At 48.1% G+C, this 20,526-nt stretch overlaps 2 protein-coding genes across 2 annotated transcripts; both read right to left on the bottom strand.

The window, feature by feature from the left end:
* Positions 1-1,385: 1,385 nt before the first annotated feature.
* LOC128409306 (zinc finger protein 436-like) lies at positions 1,386-20,315 on the bottom strand. The gene is made up of 5 exons (XM_053379659.1): positions 20,239-20,315; positions 19,294-19,747; positions 17,360-17,495; positions 14,607-15,332; positions 1,386-2,065 (listed from the first exon to the last, which is right to left on the bottom strand). Exons 2-5 carry the CDS (start codon positions 19,702-19,704, stop codon positions 1,545-1,547), a joined length of 1,794 nt encoding a protein of 597 aa, XP_053235634.1. The 5' UTR covers positions 19,705-19,747; positions 20,239-20,315; the 3' UTR covers positions 1,386-1,544.
* On the bottom strand, positions 2,627-8,176 carry LOC128409298 (uncharacterized). The gene is made up of 2 exons (XM_053379650.1): positions 7,353-8,176; positions 2,627-2,742 (listed from the first exon to the last, which is right to left on the bottom strand). The coding sequence occupies exons 1-2, from the start codon at positions 8,053-8,055 to the stop codon at positions 2,720-2,722; spliced, it is 726 nt and encodes a 241-aa protein (XP_053235625.1). The 5' UTR covers positions 8,056-8,176; the 3' UTR covers positions 2,627-2,719.
* Positions 20,316-20,526: the final 211 nt, after the last annotated feature.

Here is a 20,526-nt window from a genome sequence, read left to right as displayed (position 1 = left end):
TTCTCCCCGGCTCAGATGTACAGCTCACATCCCCTAATTTGTGGGTCCAATTCTGTGGAACACACTCCCAGCTGAGTTTAGGAAGACCCCTCTCTCCCTGTTGAAATTTCAGGTGTTTGACGAAGGCCTTTCTGTTTGAGCAGGAATGTTAAGTTTCCTCCCATGATTTTCTGATTTATTGTAATTGGTCCTGTCCATTGTATGCTTTGGAATGTGAAATTTGGGGCTTCCCTTGGGCTTGATCCAGTAGTTGCAGTTGGTGCTGAATGCTGCAGCACGATTGCTGACAGGGCGGAGGCATTCTCAGCGTATACTCAGAGATCTGTGCTTGTTGCTGATTTGCTACTGGGCCAAGTTCAAAGTGCTACTATTAGTATACAAATAAATCCCTTTTAGAGACCCTATCCAGATTCGTAGAACAAGGATGTGTATTTTAACTTGCTTTTTAGTTTCTCACTGATTCTTTATTATTAATGTAATGTTTTAAATAGTTGTGTTTAACTTTATTATTTTCATGAACCTCTTTAAGGTTTTTTGCAATCAATGGTGTATAAATTTATGAAATGAATAAATAAAATTAATTTGGATGTATACCACTTAGAAACTTTGGCAATTAAGCAATATATAAACCCAGTCAGATGGGTGGCATATAAATAATAAAAAGTTTTATTATTATTGTTATTGTTTCCCTTTCATTGCTTGTCCGATGATAACCAGTAATGGCTGATTGCCTTAAGTAAAGGACCCCGCTTAAATCTTACAGTGGCAACAGAAGCAAGCAGGAAAAGGCAGGCAGGAGGACGACGATTTGATGAGTGTGTCAGGAAAATGCTCCATGAAAGGGGAGGTGTTGGATCGTGCTGAGGAGGGCTGCAATGAGGAGGAATGGTGGGAGCCTCTCCCTGCTCCTGATCAGGATCCTGACTCTTCCCAGGAGCAGGAGGACAGTATAGATTTGGAGTGGTGGTTCGCAGAGGGACTCAGTTTACAAGGCAGAAGCTGGGACATACTGGATGGGGAACAGCTAGGAGGAGAAACATTGGAAGAGAGAGGGTTAACAGATTCACAGTCTCTGGACAGCGTTCACCCTCCTTCTCCAAAGTCACAGAGAGCTCAGAAGGTGGCAGCACAGAAAGCACAGTGGTAGTGAGATCAGGTGGGTGACTAGGGAGGAAGTGGGTGGAACCCTTAATTGGAAGCACCGTCGTTCCTAGGAAATGGATTCTTTGTTCTCTTGCTGTGATCATTAAAGTTTCTAACTGGTGAGAAGACTCCTTTTCCTTTGTTCTGCTTATCTACTGCCAAAGGTGAAGCAGTTCCTGTGCAAGTGCTGCAGATTTGGCACATTACTCTAAACAGCTGTTCTCAACCTGTGGGTTCCCGATGTTGTTTGACTACAACTCCCATAATCCCTGAGCTCTGGCCTTGCTAGCTAGGGGTGATGGGAGTTGTAGTTCAACATCTGGAGACCCACAGGTTGAGAAAGGCTGCTCTAAATCCATATGGAAAAGAAACAAGTTTACTGCTGCTCAACAGCCCGACCACTAAAGAAGCCCCCCTCCTGAATGAGTCCTCTCGTGGATAACCAGGTGCGGCCGCTGGCTGAAGCTTTTCCCACAGTTTGTGCATGTGTATGGCTTCTCTCCCGTGTGGGTCCTCTTGTGCGTAATGAGGAATGAGCTGCGGGTGAAGCTTTCCCCGCACTCGGGGCATTTGTAGGGCCTCTCCCCTGTGTGGGTCCTTTCATGCACGGTGAGGGCTGAGAGCTGCTTGTAGCTTTTCTCGCAGTCTGCACATTTGTAGGGCCTCTCGCCCGTGTGGGTCCTCTTGTGCTTGACAAGGACGGACCTCTTGTTGAAGCTCTTCCCGCAGTCCGAGCATCTGTAGGGCCTTTCCCCCGTGTGGGTCCTCTCGTGGACGATGAGGGTGGATCGCTGAATGAAGCTCTTCTCGCAGTGGGAGCATTGGTAGGGCCTCTCTCCCGTATGCGTCCTCTTGTGCACTGTCAGTGTCGACTTGTGTTTAAAGTTTTTCTCGCAGTCGGGGCATTTATACTGCGTCTCTTCTGGACAGGGGTTCTCATGTGCCGGAAGGCTGGGCTGAAATAATTTGTCCCCTCCTGGACAACTCCTCTGTTGGCTCTCAGGGGCTGTCCTGTGCTGATCCAGACAGTGCAAAATGTGTTGTTTGCCCCAAACGCCACACAATTCCAGTTCCCCAGAATTCTCCGGCCTACTCGTCTGCCACTCCTCAGGCTTCTCATCACCTCCTGGAGCAAGAAAAGCATCTTAACATGAGTTTGGCTCATCCCCCAGTAAGAATAAATAAGAAAATCTCACAAAGGGAGAAGCTGCAGTAAAGAGCAACCCAAATAATGAGCAGGCTCGTGAAACTCTCCTAAGAGGAAATGTTAACAAGTTGGTGGCTTTATAGTTGTGAAGTTCTCCCTATTGGCAGTTACGCAAACTGCAGCGTGACAATAGCCTTACCTTTTTATGTATATAGGAAGAAAGGTCTATAAAATTTTGCATGGTGTGAAGAAAGTGGTTAGGGAGAAGTTTTTCCCCTCATGCTAAAGTGTAGGTGCCTTAAATAATAAATAACAACACACAAAGCATTACCTGACAGAGTGGCGTCTGCTTCATCTTCTTGTTTGACCGTGTCGAAGAGCGTCCCTTCCCAAGCCTGTGAGAGAGCTGTCTCTGTGTTCGGAAACTCATCAGCTTCCTCTTTGAACGGCGTCTGAGTAAACAGAAATCAGGGTCAATTGGGAGCGATTATGGCCTAGCACTACTGTTTGGCAGAGTGAGAAGGCCTGCCTCTATATACTGCCTAGGCTGTGAAGCTTAACAATAAGCCTTGAGGAAGTTCATTTCTTATTGCACCAAGTACCAGGACAACCTTCTCGTCAAGCGGCACAAAACTCTTCAAGCAGTCCAATAATGAGATGAGAACTTTATAATCAACCCTGAAGCTCACTGGATGGCTTTGGCCAAATCACCAAATCTGCTAGTGGCATTTATAACCCATATTCTTTCTGAGTTGTACAGGAACAGCAATAGGAAATAGAAATGCCTTTTTTTGGCATGGCAGGCCAGATTATTATTATTTATTAAATTTATCAACTGAGCTTCATCCAAGGATCACGGGGTGGTTTACAGTATAAAAACACAAAAAATATATAATATGATGACAAACAAAACCGCCCCCAACACACAGTTTAAAAGGCCTAGATTGTTTATTTAGTCAGAGGCCTGGGTGAAGAGGAATGCTTTTGCCTGCCACACATTTGTCCCCACCCTTCCGGAAGTGATGTCATCATGATATCAGGTGATGGACAGGTGGGCTGCTCCCCCCCACCCATCAAAGTTCCTTGCACAGCTGGTGGCCAGGTGCTTGGGAACCGCAGCACAAGGCGTTATGCTCAGTGAGAGGAAAGCACTGAGCACAGGGAGGACAAAGCGCTTTGCACAAGGCTTCAAAAAACACAGGAACTTGGTCCACCGGAAACTCGTGTGCAATCAATCCATCAGGCTTCAACTCAGCACCCATCAGTTGACGACTTGACCCCTGCTTTCTGTAGGGAGCAGCTGCGTGCATGATCAGATTCCCACAGAGAATTCAGCAGATCCAGCCACAGCTCTACATGCCTCCACCTGATGTCATCTATGATGTCTTAGGTGACGTGATGGCCTGGGTATCTGATTCAGAGGCTGAACCTGAGGAATCCCAGCCTGCACAGGAGTCCCTGCCTCCAGGGCCGACTGAGTCGGGGCAGGGGCTTGAATCTAAGGGCCCTCACCTGTGCCGGATCCTCAGGAGCAGACACCAGCTGAATCCACTCTGGCTCTGGAGGTGGTTGAGGACCCATTGCCTGCAGGTGCTCCTCTCCCAGCCCTGTCAGGGGAAGGTGAGGTTGCCTCTGGGTCCAGTAACCCTCCAGCCTCTCCTGAGCTGCAGAGGCTCAGGGCACAGAGGCAGAGGGTTCTCTCAGGAGGAGTGCTTGCCTCCAGGCCAGGGGAGGCGAGGCACCTGTGGACCAGAGCTGCCCTATGCCTCGGAGGAGATAAAGGCCAGCCCACCCAGTCCCAGGTTGTGGGAGCAACATCGTTGGTAACCTGTTCCTGCCGGCACCCTGACCTGCTCTCCTGAGTTCCTGACCATGCCCGACTCCTCGCTTTGGACCTCGCTTCGCCCCTGACGGACAGCCTCCTTACCCTTGACCTAGGACCGGACTTAGACCACGCCGCACGGTAAACCACCCCCAGGAACAGCACAGGTGACATGAGGTAGCCGTGGTTTGGTGAAAACAGCCTCACAGGCCAAATAGGGACCAATTTTGGGCCCCACTTTACTGAGGTAGTGTCAGGCTTCAAGGAATTGGCTTCCTCCCCCCTTGGCAGTAGATAAGCAGAACAAAGTTAGAAGTCTTTAATAATCACAGCAAGGGATAACGAATGTCTCCCTCTAAGAGTGGTGGTGCTTCTAATTAAGGCTACACACACACCCATCCCTCTCAATCTATGTCACCCCTACGTCTGGTAACCTCAGCTTGCGCTTTCTGTTTGGCAACTTTCTCAGCTAAGAAGAAGAAAAAGAAGAAGAAGAGTTTGGACTTGATATCCCGTTTTATCACTACCCGAAGGAGTCTCAAAGCGGCTAACATTCTCCTTTCCCTTTCTCCCCCACAACAAACACTCTGTGAGGTGAGTGTCGGAATTCATACCCCACAAAAATGCCTCTGGCATTCTTTACTCCACCTGGAGCTTCTGTTCTCATATGAGACCCAAACACCTTGAAATGGGCAACAGAAGGTTTTCTGTGGAACAGTTTCTCAAAAGGAGAACTTCCCAACTCTTTTGAAACCTTTCTCATCTTCGTATAACAGAACGACATTAGAGACTCGGCCCAGTACTCATGTGGCAGATGTGAACTTAGCAATTGCGCTTCCATCCCCTTTTGCAATTCTCTGTTCACCCGTACACAGACACCCCTGTTCCACGCTTCCGCTGAAACAGCAATCTTGTGTCTGATCCCCTTCTTCTGCAGGAACCTTTGGAAATCCTGTAAAAGAAAAATCTGCTTCTCATCTGTGAATAGACAATCAATGTTAGCATCATGCATACTCTTAACTTTGTCACAAAACTCCTGAAACCTCTCCAAGGCTTCCTTTGGCTTTCTCAACACATAAACCCAGACATAGTTAGAGAAATGATCCACACACACAAGATAATATCTTGCATTGCCTCTAGATGGTTCTAGAGGACCAATCACATCAGCATACACCCGCTGAAATGCTCTGTTGACTCCGGTCTTCTTCTTGCTCACACCTGCAAGAGAAACTAGGTTAGACACAGATGAATTACATTCCATGTAATCACTTTGTGCAAAAGTCAACAAATAAAGTCCATCCTTCTCCCTGGCTGAAAGAAATAGCTCTCCATCTTTGTAGATCTTGCAGCTCTCAGCATCGTAGAACAATTTCAGTCCTTTCTTTGCAATCTGCGAAACACTCAGCAGATTGAACTTCAATTCAGGAACCAAGTAAACATTGTTTATTGTCAAGTTCAGACTCTTAAGATAGACAGTCCCCACGCCGGCCGCTTCCAGCTCCTGACCGTTGGCCTGTGTCACAGTGAAGCTTTGCTTCTTAAACGTTGAAAAGAGTCCTCTGTGTGGGGACATATGAACCGTCGCTGCAGTGTCGATAATAAACGCGTTCCCAACATCTGGCGTGGTTCCTTTCGCCATCAATGCCTTTCCAGGTCTCACCGAAGTCTTGGTATGACCTTTGCCTGACGCCTCAGGCTTTGCTGAGCGGCCCTTCGCTCCTTTAGGCTGACGTGGCTTCTTGCAGTTCCGCTGAAGATGCCCAGCCTGTCCACAATTGTAACATCGGACAGTGTTCAAAGCTAGAGCTTTCTCTCCAGTAGCTTCATCTGCGGGGGAATTAGAACTCCGTTCCTCCCTCCCCCTGTCCTTTTCTTCCAGTGCAGCAAGCCGGCTGTGTTCATCTAGAACCACGGCATTCAGGGGAGGTGGACACGTTAACTCTCCCCCCTCCTTGGCATCCATGCTGAATCCAAGGGTCAGCTTTACACTCAATCTCAAGCCAGCTTTCACTTTTCAAGTCAGTAAACTCCAAAAGTCTCTCGGCTGTTTACTGCTTCACTGGCAGGCAAACCTTTGGGCTGTTTTCAAAATCCTTGCACAGCTGCGCAGATACACTTTCGATTTCCCAGGCTCTTTTTAGGCCACTCAGTAACTGGCAGACGTTGCCTAGCAACCTGCTCAGGACGGAACTCCTTATCTGACCACAGGAATTCCTGGTATGCAAGCCTGCTCTTTCAGAGCTGTTTTTCAAACGCAGCTATTGTGAACCAGAAAATAAGCCTTTCTGCGTTCATTCTCTCTAGCTCAAAATGCAGCATACCTTTTCTTGGTGCCGTTGCCTTGAAACACACTCCTCTCGGTGTCCAGCTTGTCTGTTCAGCTTCTGGCTGCAGGCAGACGCTTTTCTTTATCTCCTTAGGTGCAGAGGATGGCAACGATTCATCGACCTCTCACCTCTCATGCAGATTCTCATAGATCAGATAACCATCGGTCTGCTACCAGATGTCGAAATTCAAGCGAGCAGAGCCTCCAGCTCTTAGGAATTTGGCCACCCTCCAGGTGCCCGGCTTGAATCCTTGTGACCTCCCCTGCCAGCGTCTGCCGGCAAGATCAAGGGAGGTCTCTTCGGCGATCCTTTTCAAACGTGAAAAGAACACACCACTCCTCCCCCAGGGAGGGGGAAAGAGACAGACAGAAATATATTTACATGTCTTTATTTCTGTCTTTCAGCAGTACAGAGAAACATGTCTGCACTCTCTGATTGCAACTGCAGAGAGAGAATAAACTCCACCCATGTACTTCCAGTACAGGGTCATGTGCTGCTCTGAGGTAACATCCGGCTCTCAGAGCACTTTACAAACTGTCCCTGGTTCCCACGGTACAATCCAATAGCATCCACATCCTGTTTACCATTCCAGCCACCTGGTGCTTGCTTCTGCATTGCTCCTTTTTCGTAACAGTGAGTGGGGCTGAGAGACTTCAGAGAAGTGTGACTGGCCCAAGGTCACCCAGCAGCTGCATGTGGAGGAGCGGAGACGCGAACCCAGTTCACCAGGTTACGAGTCTACCGCTCTTAGCCACTACGCCACACTGGCTCTCCGTTAGATGGGCAAGTGACAGGGCACTTGTTGCGCTGACTCCATTTCTGGGACGCTTTAGAACAGCTCCTTTCCTCCATGGCTTTTCTCCATGGCCCAGGCTCTCTGCCCTATGGAACTGCCAGCATCAAAGCCTCTCACCTCCTCCTCCTCCTCCAGCCGCCTCAGCAGGAAATCCTCGGCCAGGGACACAGCCCGCAAGCAGGTCTCCGGCCCACCTTCTAGAACCCGGGGTCCGGATTTCACAGGGCAGGATGGTCAGGAATTGCTCCAGGATCACCAGCTCCAGGATCTCCTCCTTCGTGTGCCTCTCAGGCTCCAGCCACCGGTGGCAAAGATCTCTGAGCTGGCTGCACGCCTCTCGGGGGCCTTCGGCCTCCTGGTAGCGGAACTGCCTGAAGGATTGGCGCTGCGCTTCCAGAGCCCCGACCTCCTCTGGAAGCTCCTCCTTCAGCATCTTGCAGCCTGCCTTGTTTTGGGCCAACTGGCTATTGTTGGCAACCTGTTGGGCTGGTCTCTCCCCTCCAAGCTGCTGACCGGGTTCAGCCGCCTTCCTGGCACCATAAATGGGTGAGGTTCCCTCTTCCGATTGCCTGGACTCCACTGCCTTCAGGAAACGATGCCACTGGGCTTCCCAGCGCTGTTGCGGTCCTTCCTCTGCTTCCCCTTTCGCCTCCTCTGAATTATTTGTTCTCTCCAAATCCCCCAGGCTCTCCGCCCAGGCGGCAGGAGGGCACTTTGCTCCAAGCGCTGCAGCGTCTGATTCTTCCCTCTTCTTTCCTTTTTCCAGCACAGCTCGGAGGTGGAGACCCAGGGCTGCTATTTCCCCAGCCTCGGTGGCCATGTTGTCTTTTCAGGACATGTGGTCGTGAGGTCAGCGCTCAGGGCTGAGCAAAACAAGAAAAACTGGAATTAAGTCTTGAGAAGTCCCTTACCAAGAAAAATAAATAAATAAAAGTGTTAAGCATTCCTGTTACCGGAAAAATCCGAGGGCTCCCTTGGACAAAACAAAGACACCAACCAGGATAACTTGGAGCAAAACAGCAGCCTGTAGGCTTGGCCTTTATTGAACTGTTGCAACAGGGTGTTCCCCTCACTTGCAAGAGAGAGGAAAGACCAAGAAGAATAGTGTGCAAGGTCTTATAAAAACTTTTGAAATTCCCCTCCTCTAGGTCAAGCCCACCCCCAGAAACATCATGCATACATTACAGAAAGGAGGGGTTGAGGGAGGAGCTGGTGGTAACCTGAGTGTCCTGTCACCTGGCTGGTTCCTCCTTTCCCCCTCCCCATGAGTCATTTTCAGAGGACAAAAGGTAGTCACAGTTTCCTGCCCCCTGAGGGAAGATCTGATCATTGTCCTTTGTTTCAGTCCATGCTGAATCCACTCCCATATGCAAGTTCTTTGTGATCTTGTCTTCTGTCTGGGATCATCAGGGTTGGCATAGCAACTGGGCAGGGCTCCTGTGGATGTGCTGGGATGGTGAAGGGATTATGGCTGACCAGAACCAAGCCACCCCCTTTTGATAGTCCTTGTCACATGGAGTAAAATAAAAATGGAACAGTGCAAATCCAATGTATGGTTGATTTTTCTATGAATTTATAACAGAAGTGTGGCGTATGTAGTGTGTGAGTGTGAGTGTGTGTGAAGTTTGTACAAACAGAATGATTGGGGTGGGGGTTTCCTGCTACATTCCCAAAGGAGGAGTAGGGTGGGAGCACATAGAAGAATTTGATCCAGGTTGCATTTAAAAGCAAACGGGACCTAATCTGCCCTTTCTGAAATGACATGAGAACCAAACCGCAGCTCTCTTTGGAAATGTTTTCTGAATTTTGCACTGCTGTTCTTCAGCCATGCATACAAAACATTTGCTTAAATACATCTATTAGAGAAAAGAACATGTTAAAAAGCATTGCATTAAGGAGAAATGTTTATAGCGGGCAGCTTTGCATACAAACATGCGAGGAGCGATTCACAGCGAGGGGAAAGGACAGATTTGCCCCGTCCAGCTTCTGAGAAGACATGCACAGGACTGTGCTGTTGATTTTGCTTCTGAAAATTCAAATAATGGATTGCAGGGGAAGTGCAAGCTGTCAGACACATTTGATTAACACAATCCAAGGTTTGTAAGCTAGCAATAAACCATGGCTTATGAACATGGTTTGTGGTTAACAAATTATGGTTATACCGTTGGTGGCATGTGTGTTCAGACATTCAAATAAACCATGGTTTAGTGCAACATACAAACCACTGAAGGCTATTCTCCTCAGAGAGCTGCTGCTAACAGAGTCTCCTATGAAGAGAAATCGACTGTTAGACTACTCTAAGAACTGTAGTTCTGTGAGGGGAAAATTGTGTCTTTTAACAACTCTCAGCACCCTTAACTACAGCTCCCATGATGCTTTGGTGGGAAGCCATGGCTGTTCATATAGCATTGCTTTAAATATATAGGGCAGGTGGGTCCTGTATCTGGACTTTAATTAACATTTGTTCTGATTTCTTCATGGGACAGTTATTTGACAATCAGTCTTTGTCCTGCATTCATCCTTATTTTGCTTGAGAGTACCCATTCATTTATACTATGTTTTTCAATACATTTCCTTGTTGTTCTCCTAACCACAAAAATTCCTCTCTTTTATAAAGTAGATTTGCTGCTTGAGAGAAACAGAGCCCTTTCATCCACTTTCAAATGTGCAAACCTAAAGTTCTGATATGCACTTAAATCCCTCCTGCAAATAAGCAGCAGGCTGGTTGCCAACCACACATTCAAAGCCCCCCATCACAGGACCACTGGGAACTGTAGTTCGCCCCTTGTGATGCTGCAATTCGCAGCACCCTAAGCAAACTATAATTCCTTGGATTCCTTGAGGGAAGCCAACTGCACCATAAATTTAACACACATTCAGGCCCCTCCCAAAAAATAGCATGGAAACTGTAGCCCCTCACACAGCTGCAATTCCCAGCACTCTGAACAAACTACAGGTTGGGGTGGGTGTGGGCTAATGCACTTTAAATGGTGCGATCTGGAGGCACCTAAGGACAAATACACAGATACCAGACTCATTGGTCAGTTTTACTGACACAGCCGCTCAGCTGCCAAGGAAATCATTTTGTGAAATTTTAGTGGGTGCAAATGAAAGCACTGCCTTGGCAGCAGATGCCCACCCTGCCCGCTATCCTGCCATCCCAGGGGACCAGCCCAGCCACCTGGGTTTCCCAGGGGGCCACTCAGTGTGGACCAGTCACCTGACTCAGTCTAAGTAAGGGGGCATCCATGCAGCTGAATAGGAGTGGAGGGTGGGGGCAAAGCTTCATGGTCTTTAAACCCCCTGCCTGGATATTTCCCCCTCCCCTGGAGCCCCCACTCCTTAAAACGCCCCCTACCCTCTAAACTCACCTGATCCCCTCCCACTGCTAGTGAAAAAAATATCTCCCACTTGAATCCACACTTGGGAAATTCAAAGGGCAGGTCACGTGGGCAGGCAAAGTAGGAAGTAAATTCCAAGCAGCCCTCTTCTCTCTTTCCAGGAATGAGAGGCATCCAGGCCTGTCTAGGAACCGACTCGGTCATCTTAACTCTTAAAAGACCGAGGCTGTGGCCAAAACCATACACTGAAAAGCACATTTCACATTATGCAAAGAAGCACCTCTGTGGGGAGGTGAGACTAGATGGCTGGTTTACAAGACTGCCCTCCAATTTGATCATTTTGCTTTTTAAAGGAACTCCCAACAGGAACAGTCTCTGCTTCAGCTTCCCGGGGGCGTGGCGCGCGTCCTGGGGGCATGGCGCCCACCGGGTCGCACTACCTGGACGATGTGCTCCCTCCGCACTCCTCTTTCTCCGCCAGTGCTTAACAACCAGATAGATTGACATGTCTGAGCTCTTTGTTCCCTCCTCCCTCGGGGGCTGAGGAAATGCACACATCAAACGTATCTACTTATTTATTTCATCGAGAACCTACAAAGCAACACTAGATGTTGTGCTATATCGAGATTAAAAGGGGAGTGGGTTGCCTGCCTCTCAGGCTTACAATCTAAAAATAGGTCACATTTTTAAGATGACATTTTGGAAAGCTTCTCAACAGTCAGTCTAATATTTATCAGGCATTGTGATGTTACCGTGTTTGTTTTGCTGTGTTAAAAGTCTTTTTTGGGGGTGGGAATAGATGAGAAATGCAAGAATTTGGAATAAACCTATTAAACAGGCTTATAAAACCTGCTCCTCAAAACCACTAACTTGCCAAGAGGCTAGTTAGCTTGTGTTTTCATGTTGGCTGAGTAAAAGAGGGGTGAAGGATTGTAGCCTGTTAGCAGGCAAGTAATACAGTGGTACCTCGGGTTACAGATGCTTCAGGTTGCAGACTCCGCTAACCCAGAAATAGTACCTCGGGTTAAGAACTTTGCTTCAGGATGAGAACAGAAATCGTGCTCCAGCAGAGCAGCAGCAGCAGGAGGCCCCATTAGCTAAAGTGGTGCTTCAGGTTAAGAACAGTTTCAGGTTAAGAACGGACCTCTGGAACAATTTCTTGAATCGGGAAGTCAGGAAGGGAATTGGAGATAAGTCAGCCTGAGCTACTGATCCAAGGACATGTTTGTTTTTTAAAAAATAATGCAGAAACCGTTGTGTTGAACCTGAGGTACCACAAAGAGCCTTTTACCAAACAGACTGGCATCTAAGCAGCCCACCTTTCTGCAAACCCATTCACACACATGGAATTCCTGACTACCAAGGTCCACCAGGAAAGTGGTCAAAGAACAAGGCTGCGTTATGTTAGGCACACCTCACTACTTATTCATGCAGGGCCTCGAATAAGGAGGCCACACAAAAACATGGTAGTGGAAGGTTAACTAAGGTTTGGTTAAGTGTTATGAATCAAACGAACCATGGTTACAGTCAGCTTGCAAATCAAGATCAGAAACCGTGGCTTGAAACGGATTTGTAAACCATGGTTTGTGCTACGACCCCCCAAGAGGGAGAGTTTCAGCAAGCTGAAAATGGCAGCAAACAAGCAATTCTGAAGGATGGTTTGGATTGTAAACCATGGTTTGGCACAAACGTCTCAGCTAAGGCAGTGAGAAAGGGATTCAGCTGACAAGTGCCCCCAAACAGAAGCTCGTGTAAGGACTTCCGATAGCACAACGGGGCTCCCCCTTCTCCCCCAGAAACTGGTTTGGGGGACAAAGAGGAAGGATCATTCAGTCTGCCAAGCTGAAATGCTTGCCCTGATGGAACAGTAAGACCTAAATTCCTTTCCTGAAGCTTCTGTTCATTTTCTGCAAGGGAATCCTTGCACACCATACTTTTTTAAAGTACCATACAGCTTTTTTTGCTTTTTTTAAAGACACCCTTTGGTTTCAAATCCAGCACTGATGTAACAGGGAGGTAGGATTGCCATCTAAGTGCAAAACACCCTTAGGCACACACAACATCCCAGAAGGAGGTTCTTCAGATCCTCCTGGCCAAAGGTTGCTTGTCAGAGTGAATTTTGCCATGAGCCGATTTCTCTTAGGGCCGTTCAACACAACGGTTTCTGCATTATTTTTTAAAAAACAAACATGTCCTTGGGTCAGTAGCTCAGGCTGACTTATCTCCAATTGCCTTCCTGACTTCCCGATTCAGGAAAACCAGAGTTTATTACACGCTAACCACCAAACTGTGGTTAACAGGAAACCTGCTTAAACGGTGGTTTGTCCAAAGCAGGAAGTGAGAAAGCAGGAATCTACCAGCCATGACGGCTATGCTGTACATCCACAGCCGGGGGCAGTATAAGCTTCTGAACGCCAGTTGCTCTGAATCATGGAGGCTAGTGGTGTTGCGCTTGCAGGCTTCCCATTGGCGGACCTTGTTGGCCAATATGAGAACAGAATGCCGGACTAGATGGGCCCCATCTAGCAGGACTGTTCTGGATCCAAGCACGCAAGGTGGCAGCGCTCAGCACCAAAGACGGCCGAGTCAAGGGTTGTTTCCAAGGCTGGTCCCACTGAGAGTAGACCTACTGAACTAATGGACGCAGCTAATGATCTAGGTTCATTAGGGAAGTTTTTAATGTCTGATGCTGTATTGATGCTGTATTGTTTTTAATATTCGGTTGGGAGCCGCCCAGAGTGGTTGGGGAAACCCAGCCAGATGGGCGGGGTATAAATAATAAACTATTATTATTATTATCATTAGTTTCTCTGCACAGAACTCCACAGATTACATCAGTGTTTCCTAAAGTGGTCGATACCGCCTTCTGGGGGTCGCTGGAATGATGCAGAGGTGCAATTGGGGACCTTGAATAAAAACAGAGGGGGTGTGGAAGCATATGGAAAGAAGAAAATTTTGAAAAACTGTTCATACACATTTCATCTGTTGTGTATTGATGTTTACCGCCACGTTGGGCACCGTTGCAGGACGGTGACAACCCCTCCCCTGGAACCGGTGGTCATGAGGGGCTTTCCCAGGTTTCGGTGACCCCTTTCTGGCTTCACCCAGGCCCAAGAAATGGATCACAGCTTACCTGCCTATTTGGCCAATGGCAAGTGAGCTACGGTGTCAGCCCGACTCCTGGGGTGAATCAGAATGAGCCTGCAGGCTTCACTCTGGTCCGCCACCCCATGAATTTTTAATCCCAGGGCCTAGTCAATCTCTTCGTCCAGTTTTCACTGCATCTTTCTGTCTGTTTGTTTAAATTTGAAAATAGATTTCCGGTAGGGGGCAGCTCTGAGTATTTTTTTTTTCCTGAAAAGGGGGAGATAGGCCAAGTAAGTTTGGGAACCTCTGGGATACATCCAACGGATTTGGCATCTGAACCAGCCCATTATGGAAACCCAGTGGGTCACCACTAAATGTGCATTTAACCGAGACCTATAACCAATCTTAGGTCTCTCTGGTAAGTCTTACTTTCCTGATTACCTGTAGAACACACTTGTTTACTTAACTCACACATTACATTTTCCCAATGTACAAAAGAAGCCATCAAATACTTTAAAAGGTGTGGGGGGTGTTAAGCAGCCTTCTGTAAGGCTTCTTCTATGCAAAACCTTCATTTTTTAAAAAAACCAACACCCAATTCCACAATATATACAGTCATACCTTGGGTTAAATATGCTTCAGGTTGAGCGTTTGCAGTTTACGCTCCGCGGCGACCCGGAAGTAACGGAGCACGTTACTTCTGGGTTTCGCAGCTCGTGCATGCGCTCAAAACGGCGTAGCGCGCATGCGTGGAAGCGGCAAAGCACGACCCACGCACGCGCAGACGCGTGTTCCGTTCTAACTCAGGATGCAAACGGGGCTCCGGAATGGATCCCGTTCGCATCCAGAGGTACCACTGTACCGTTATGAACTCTGAAGAGAATACAGAATAGGGGAAAAGGGCAGCTTCACAACCAGTCAGCGCACTGGAAGGCCTTCTCACGGGTGTGCAGTTTCTGGTGGGTCATGAGGATGTCCCTGCGCCCAAAGCTCTTCCCGCACACCAGGCACTTGAAGGGCTTCTCCCCGGTGTGGGCCCTCTCGTGGATAACCAGGCAAGTCCTCTGGCTGAAGCTCTTCCCGCACTCGGAGCACTTGTAGGGCTTCTCGCCCGTGTGGGTCCTGCGGTGGGTGACGAGGAACTGCTTCCTGCTGAAGCTCCTGCCGCAGTCGGGGCAGATGTAGGGCTTCTCTCCCGTGTGGGTCCTCTCGTGCTTGATCAGATCTGACTTGGAGATGAAGCCCTTGCCGCAGTGCGAGCAGATGTAGGGCTTCTCGCCCGTGTGGATCCTCTCGTGCTTGATGATGTACGACTTGCGGCTGAAGCTCTTCCCGCAGTACGAGCAGGCGTAGGGCCTCTCCCCGGTGTGAGAGCGCTGGTGCTCTATCAGCTCCGACCGCCACACAAAGCCCTTCCCGCATTCTGGGCACTTCTTCAGGCGCTCGTCTTGGATCCGCGGCTGCACAGCCACTCCTCCCTTGGCCGGCTGGTAGCCCTGCGGCCCACAAACCAGTTTGTCCTTCCCATTCTCCGGGCGGCTTCCCGGCAGGCTCTCGGAGGCTTCCTCTGGATCGGGACTGTTCCACTCGGCAATCCCCAAAAGCATCTTGTGAGGCCTTGGATCTGCGGAACGGTCCGGGTCGTCCCCCCCGCACGCTCTCTCGGAAGCTGCCGGAAAGGAGGAAATCAAAACGGAAGTCATTCTGCCAATGAATTACAGTGGTACCTCTGGATACGAACGGGACCCGTTCCGGACCCCCGTTCGCATCCTGAAGTAAACGTAAGATGCGACTGCGTGCCTGCGTTTTGCCGCTTCCGCGCGTGACGTCATTTTGAGCGTCTGCACATGCGTGAATGGTGAAACCCGGAAGTAATGTGCTCCGTTACTTCCGGGTCTCCGCGGAGCGCAACCTGAAAATATTCACCAAACAATTATTTTCCCCAAAATGGGAAATGTTTAAGAGAGACTTACAAAAAAATAACAGTGACATATTATCTATGGCTTGTGTACATAAAATATTAAGAAATAAAGGAAAATGGGTACACTAGGTTGTAAGAAAGTATTAGAAAGTATATTAAATGTAAGGTAATAATTATAAGCACATTCAAAATCACAAATGTCAACTATATCGGGAAATGATGGGAAGTCTATATTTATTTTACTTCAGTTTGTTGTTGTTGTTTTGTTTTATTTTATGTACCATTATATGATTTTAGCTTAGCTGATATCTAAGTGGAATTAGAAGGTCAAATTAACATTCTAAGTTAAACTAATTTAAGAAAATAGATGATAGATAGATAATAGATAGATAGATGATAGATAGTATGTGTATGTGTGAAGTTAAATCTGTAATGACATTAATGAATTTCAATAAAGAATTTTTTCATCCAAAAAAACAAAACAAAACAACTCAAGTCATCCCCTGATATGGGGGGGGGGGGTTCTCAAGAAAGCTTACACACTGCCTGTTGCAGCATCTGACTAGAGACTATGAGGTAAAAGGTAAAGGTAAAAGGTAAAGGACCCCTGGACGGTTAAAGTCCAGTCAAAGGTGGCTATGAGGTACAATGCTCATCTTTCTTTCAGGCCGAGGGAGCTGGCGTTTGTCCACAGACAGCTTCCCGGGTCATGTGGCCAGCAGGACTAAACTGCTTCTGGCACAATGGGACACTGTAACGGAAACCAGCGCGCACGGAAACACCGTTTCCCTTCCCGCCAGAGCGGTACCTATTTATCTACTTGCACTGGTGTGCTTTTGAACTGCTAGGTTGGCAGGAGCTGGGACAGAGCAACGGGAGCTCACCCCATCACAGGGATTTGAACCGGGGTATTTTGGGGTTATTGTTTCTATTTGGATTTTATATACTGTGATCTTTTTATGTGAACCACCCTGAGACCTCCGGGTATAGGGCAGTATATAAATTCTAATAATAATAATAATAATAATAATATAAACACCACATACAAATAAATAAATAAATAAATAAATAAAATGAGAGTGCAATGCAAGGCTGTATAATTTAGAATTGCTCAAGCAATTGAAATATACATTTGTTAAGAAACCAGAGGCTTTTCTCTTAGGAATTGTTGGTGATGAAATAAATAGAAAGGATCATAAAATTTTCCAATATGCAGTGACAGCGGCAAGAATATTACTGGCCCAGAAATGGAAACAAGAACAAATACCAACGTTGGAGGAATGGAGAATGAAGCTGATGGACTATGCGGAACTTGATAAACTGACTGGAAAGATTAGATATCAACGAGATCAAAAATTCATCGAGGACTGGAGAAAATTAGTGGAATACTGGGAATGTATAAGTGATAACGGAATAACGTTAGTGGCATTTAAAGAAGCTCTGTAACAGAATAAGAAACATTGTAAAAAAGCAAAATATAAGAGGGGGGACGGTATAAAGGCAATATTGAAATTTGGAAATGTGTATTTAAAAAAATCAGAATTTGAATGATTGGCAGAGAAGCCGATGGAAGTCAAAAAACCGAAAAGTTTAATGTAAAATGTTAATGTGGCATAAGTGTATGGAAAATTAATAAAATATATTAAAAAAAAAAAAGAATTGCTCAAGCAAGGCAACCTCTCACTCATACCACCACTGCCTGACCTCACACCTCTTTAAACCACCAATACATGAGTCACTCACACTCAAAACAGCACAGAAGGAGGAGTCCTCACCCAACAAGGCTGAGTCTCTGTCGTCGTCCTCCTCCTCCTGCTTCATCTCCCCTAAGACGACCCTCCGCCAGGTGTCTGAGGAAGAGTCTTCAGCGGTGGGGAAATGAGCAGCCTCCTCTTTGAACGGGCCCAACATCTGAAACAAGAGCACAGGACGTTGAAAGGAGACGCGGCTGGTTGCTGGCGAGTTCAGAGGGGTGGTTTGAGTGAGCCCTAGAAAGCTTGGTACCTGGATACCTGAAAAATCATCTCTCCCTTTAGTGACCCAACCAGTCACTGCCCCACCTGCAGATACAAACTTATTTTATTTATTTGTTGCATTTTAATCCCACCTGTTTTCCTCAGACTGATAGAATCTGGCTTTGTCACGGTGTCCCGTTGCACCAGAAGCGGCTTAGTCATTCTGGCCGCATGACCCGGAAAGCTGTCTGTGGACCAACGCCGTCTGCCTCGGCCTGAAGCGAGATGAGCGCCACAGCTCCACAGTCATCTTTGACTGGACTTAATCGTCCAGGGGTCCTTTACCTTTTAGCTTAGAACTGGAAGGGACCCAAAGGTTCATCTAGTCCAACCCCCTGCAATGCAGGAATTCGTGCCCTGGGTGGGCAAGAACCACTAACCTTCTGGTTAACAGTCAGACACGTTGAACCACTGCACCAGCGGGGGAAGAGGATGCCTGTGGAATACCCACAAGCAGGACCCAAGCACAGCAGCCCTCTCCCCTGCTTCAGACTCCAGCAAACTGGTATTGAACGTGACCCGGAAAGTACAATTAATCCAGAATGCAGCAGCTAGACTGGTGACTGGGAATGGCCACCGAGACCATATAACACTGGTCCTGAAAGACCTACATTGGCTCCCAGTACATTTCATAGCACAATTCAAAGTGTTGGTGCTGACCTTTAAAGCCCGAAATGGCCTCGGCCCAGTATGCCTGAAGGAGCTTCGCCACCCCCATCGTTCAGCCCTGAGGTCCAGCTCCGAGGGCCTTCTGGTGGTTCCCTCACTGCGAGAAGCCAAATTACAGGGAACCAGGCAGAGGGCCTTCATGGTAGTGGCGCCCGCCCTGTGGAACGCCCTCCCAGTAGATGTGAAGGAAAGAAACAATGACCTGACTTTTAGAAGACATCTGTAGGCAGCCCTGTTTAGGAAAGTTTTTAATGTTTGATGTTTCATCGTGTTTTTAATATTCTGTTGGAAGCCGCCCAGAGTGGCTGGGGAAACCCAGTCAGATGGGTGGCATATAAATCATATATCATCATCATCATCATCATTTATAATATATACCCTGCCCATCTGGCTGGGCTTCCCCAGCCACTCTGGGTGGCTTCCAACAAAATATTAAAATATAGTAATGCATGAAACATTAAAAGCTTCCTTAACAGGGCTGCCTTCAGATGTCTTCTAAAAGTCTGGTAGTTGTTGTTCTCTTTGACATCTGGTGGGAGGGCGTTCCACAGGGCGGGTGCCACTACCGAGAAGGCCCTCTGCCTGATTCCCTGTAACTTGGCTTCTCACAGTGAGGGAACTCCCAGAAGGCCCTTGGAGCTGGACTTCAGTGTCCGGGCTGAACGATGGGGGTGGAGACGCTCCTTCAGATATACTGGACCGAGGCCGTTGTTTATTATTATTATTGTTGTTGTTTTGTTGTTGTTGTTGTTGTTCAGAAGCGTTACCACTTCCAACTGTGGAGACAGAGCCGGACCACCACGCTAGTAGCCATCGGTGGTCCAATTCATGCATTAGTGCAAGACAGTGTGCTTCTGAGTATCAGTTGTTGGAGACTTCAAGAGGGGAGAGATGCTGTCGCAAGCAGGTCTTGCTCAGGGGCTTCCCATCGGAGCATCTGTTTGGCCACTGTGGGAAACAAGATGCTGGGCTAGACAGAGCCCCTTTGGCCTGACCTCTTCCTGGGTCCTTCCCAACATCCTTACCAGCTCTTCCTGCCTCTCGTCCTCCTGCTGCCGCAGCAGGAAGTCCTCCACCAGGGCCACCGCCTGGGAACAGTTCTCCGGCTCCACGTCCCTGACCCAGTTCTGCACCTCCGGTGGCAAGACGGCCAGGAACTGCTCCAGCACCACCAGCTCCAGGATCTGCTCCTTGGTGTGCCTCTCGGGCTTCAGCCACAAGTTGCACAGCTCCCAGAGCTGGTTGCACACCTCCCTTGGCCCCTCGTTCTCCTGGTAGCCGAACTGCCGGAAGTGCTGTCGCTGCGCCTCTGAGCTGGCTGGCTCGTCCTCCAGGACCTCCTCCTTCACCTTCAAGCAGCGGACTTTGTCGCTGCCCCACAAGCCGCTCTCTGACAGCTGGGTTTCTTTACAGAGGTCCGGCAGGAGGCGGGCCATCCTCTCGCTCCCCTCCGAGATGCTGACAGGGGCGACAGCTGTGCTGTTGAAGGGAGAAAAGAAAAATTGGAGCTGGAAATATTCTTTGGCCAAAGGCTACCTGCCAGAGTAGGGGGAGCCTTGCATTAAGGCACCAGCCTGGTAGCCACAGAATCATAGAATCATGGAACTGTAGAGTCGAAAGGGACCCAGAGGGTCATCCAGTCCAACCCGCTACTATGCGGGAATATTTTTCCTGAACCCATGACCTTGAGATCAAGAGTTTCATGCTCTGTTGACTGAGCTATCTATCGGGCAGTGTGGAGGAGTTGTGGAAGTTTCTGCCTGAACTCTATGGAACGCAAATTGAAGTAGGATCAAGTTCAACGTAAGAAATAAAAGAAGCAATAAAAATATAACTAAAAATTGTCAGGACGTCTAGCACAGGGCATTGCATTTGCTACAAAAGGCAGAAAAAATAATTGAGGTGGTCCTCCATCAGCGGAAGGGGGGTGGGAAGTTTGGAAACCACTGGTGTAATAAACACGACTATACCTATGTCTACAGGAAAGATGCTCTTTATTTTAAAGAACGTGGGGTAGCATTCAAAGGCATGACAACCTGAGAGAGGAACCAGATTGCCACCCCCTCATTCTGCACAAAGACTCACTCTCTGCTCCACCTGAAGTGTGCATCATCCAAAATAAATAAAAAATCGAAGGGCTCCTCATTTTTCTGCCGCTCTCCCCTACCTGGCAGGCAGAAATCCAACCAAGGATGTTTTCCCAGCCTTCCTTCTCCTCCCCAGCCCCACGGCAGGGAAAAGCTTCTCCAGTTGCACTT

The sequence above is a fragment of the Podarcis raffonei genome, chromosome 2, assembly GCF_027172205.1.
Source record: "Podarcis raffonei isolate rPodRaf1 chromosome 2, rPodRaf1.pri, whole genome shotgun sequence".
NCBI classification, from domain to species: Eukaryota; Metazoa; Chordata; class Lepidosauria; order Squamata; family Lacertidae; genus Podarcis; species Podarcis raffonei.
This window is presented reverse-complemented; position numbering and strand designations above follow the sequence as displayed.

What these genes read in the sequence shown, in the direction of transcription:
- LOC128409306 (XM_053379659.1), bottom strand. Translation starts at nt 19,704, where the DNA reads ATGGCCCGCCTCCTGCCGGACCTCTGTAAAGAAACCCAGCTGTCAGAG. An exon ending in ACGAGAGGCAGGAAGAGCTG is followed by an intron (nt 17,496 to 19,293) that starts GTAAGGATGTTG and finishes CTCTTGTTTCAG; the next exon opens with ATGTTGGGCCCGTTCAAAGA. An exon ending in CAGAGACTCAGCCTTGTTGG is followed by an intron (nt 15,333 to 17,359) that starts GTGAGGACTCCT and finishes CCTTTCCGGCAG; the next exon opens with CTTCCGAGAGAGCGTGCGGG.
- LOC128409298 (XM_053379650.1), bottom strand. Translation starts at nt 8,055, where the DNA reads ATGGCCACCGAGGCTGGGGAAATAGCAGCCCTGGGTCTCCACCTCCGA. An exon ending in GGCTGGAGGAGGAGGAGGAG is followed by an intron (nt 2,743 to 7,352) that starts GTGAGAGGCTTT and finishes CTGTTTACTCAG; the next exon opens with ACGCCGTTCAAAGAGGAAGC.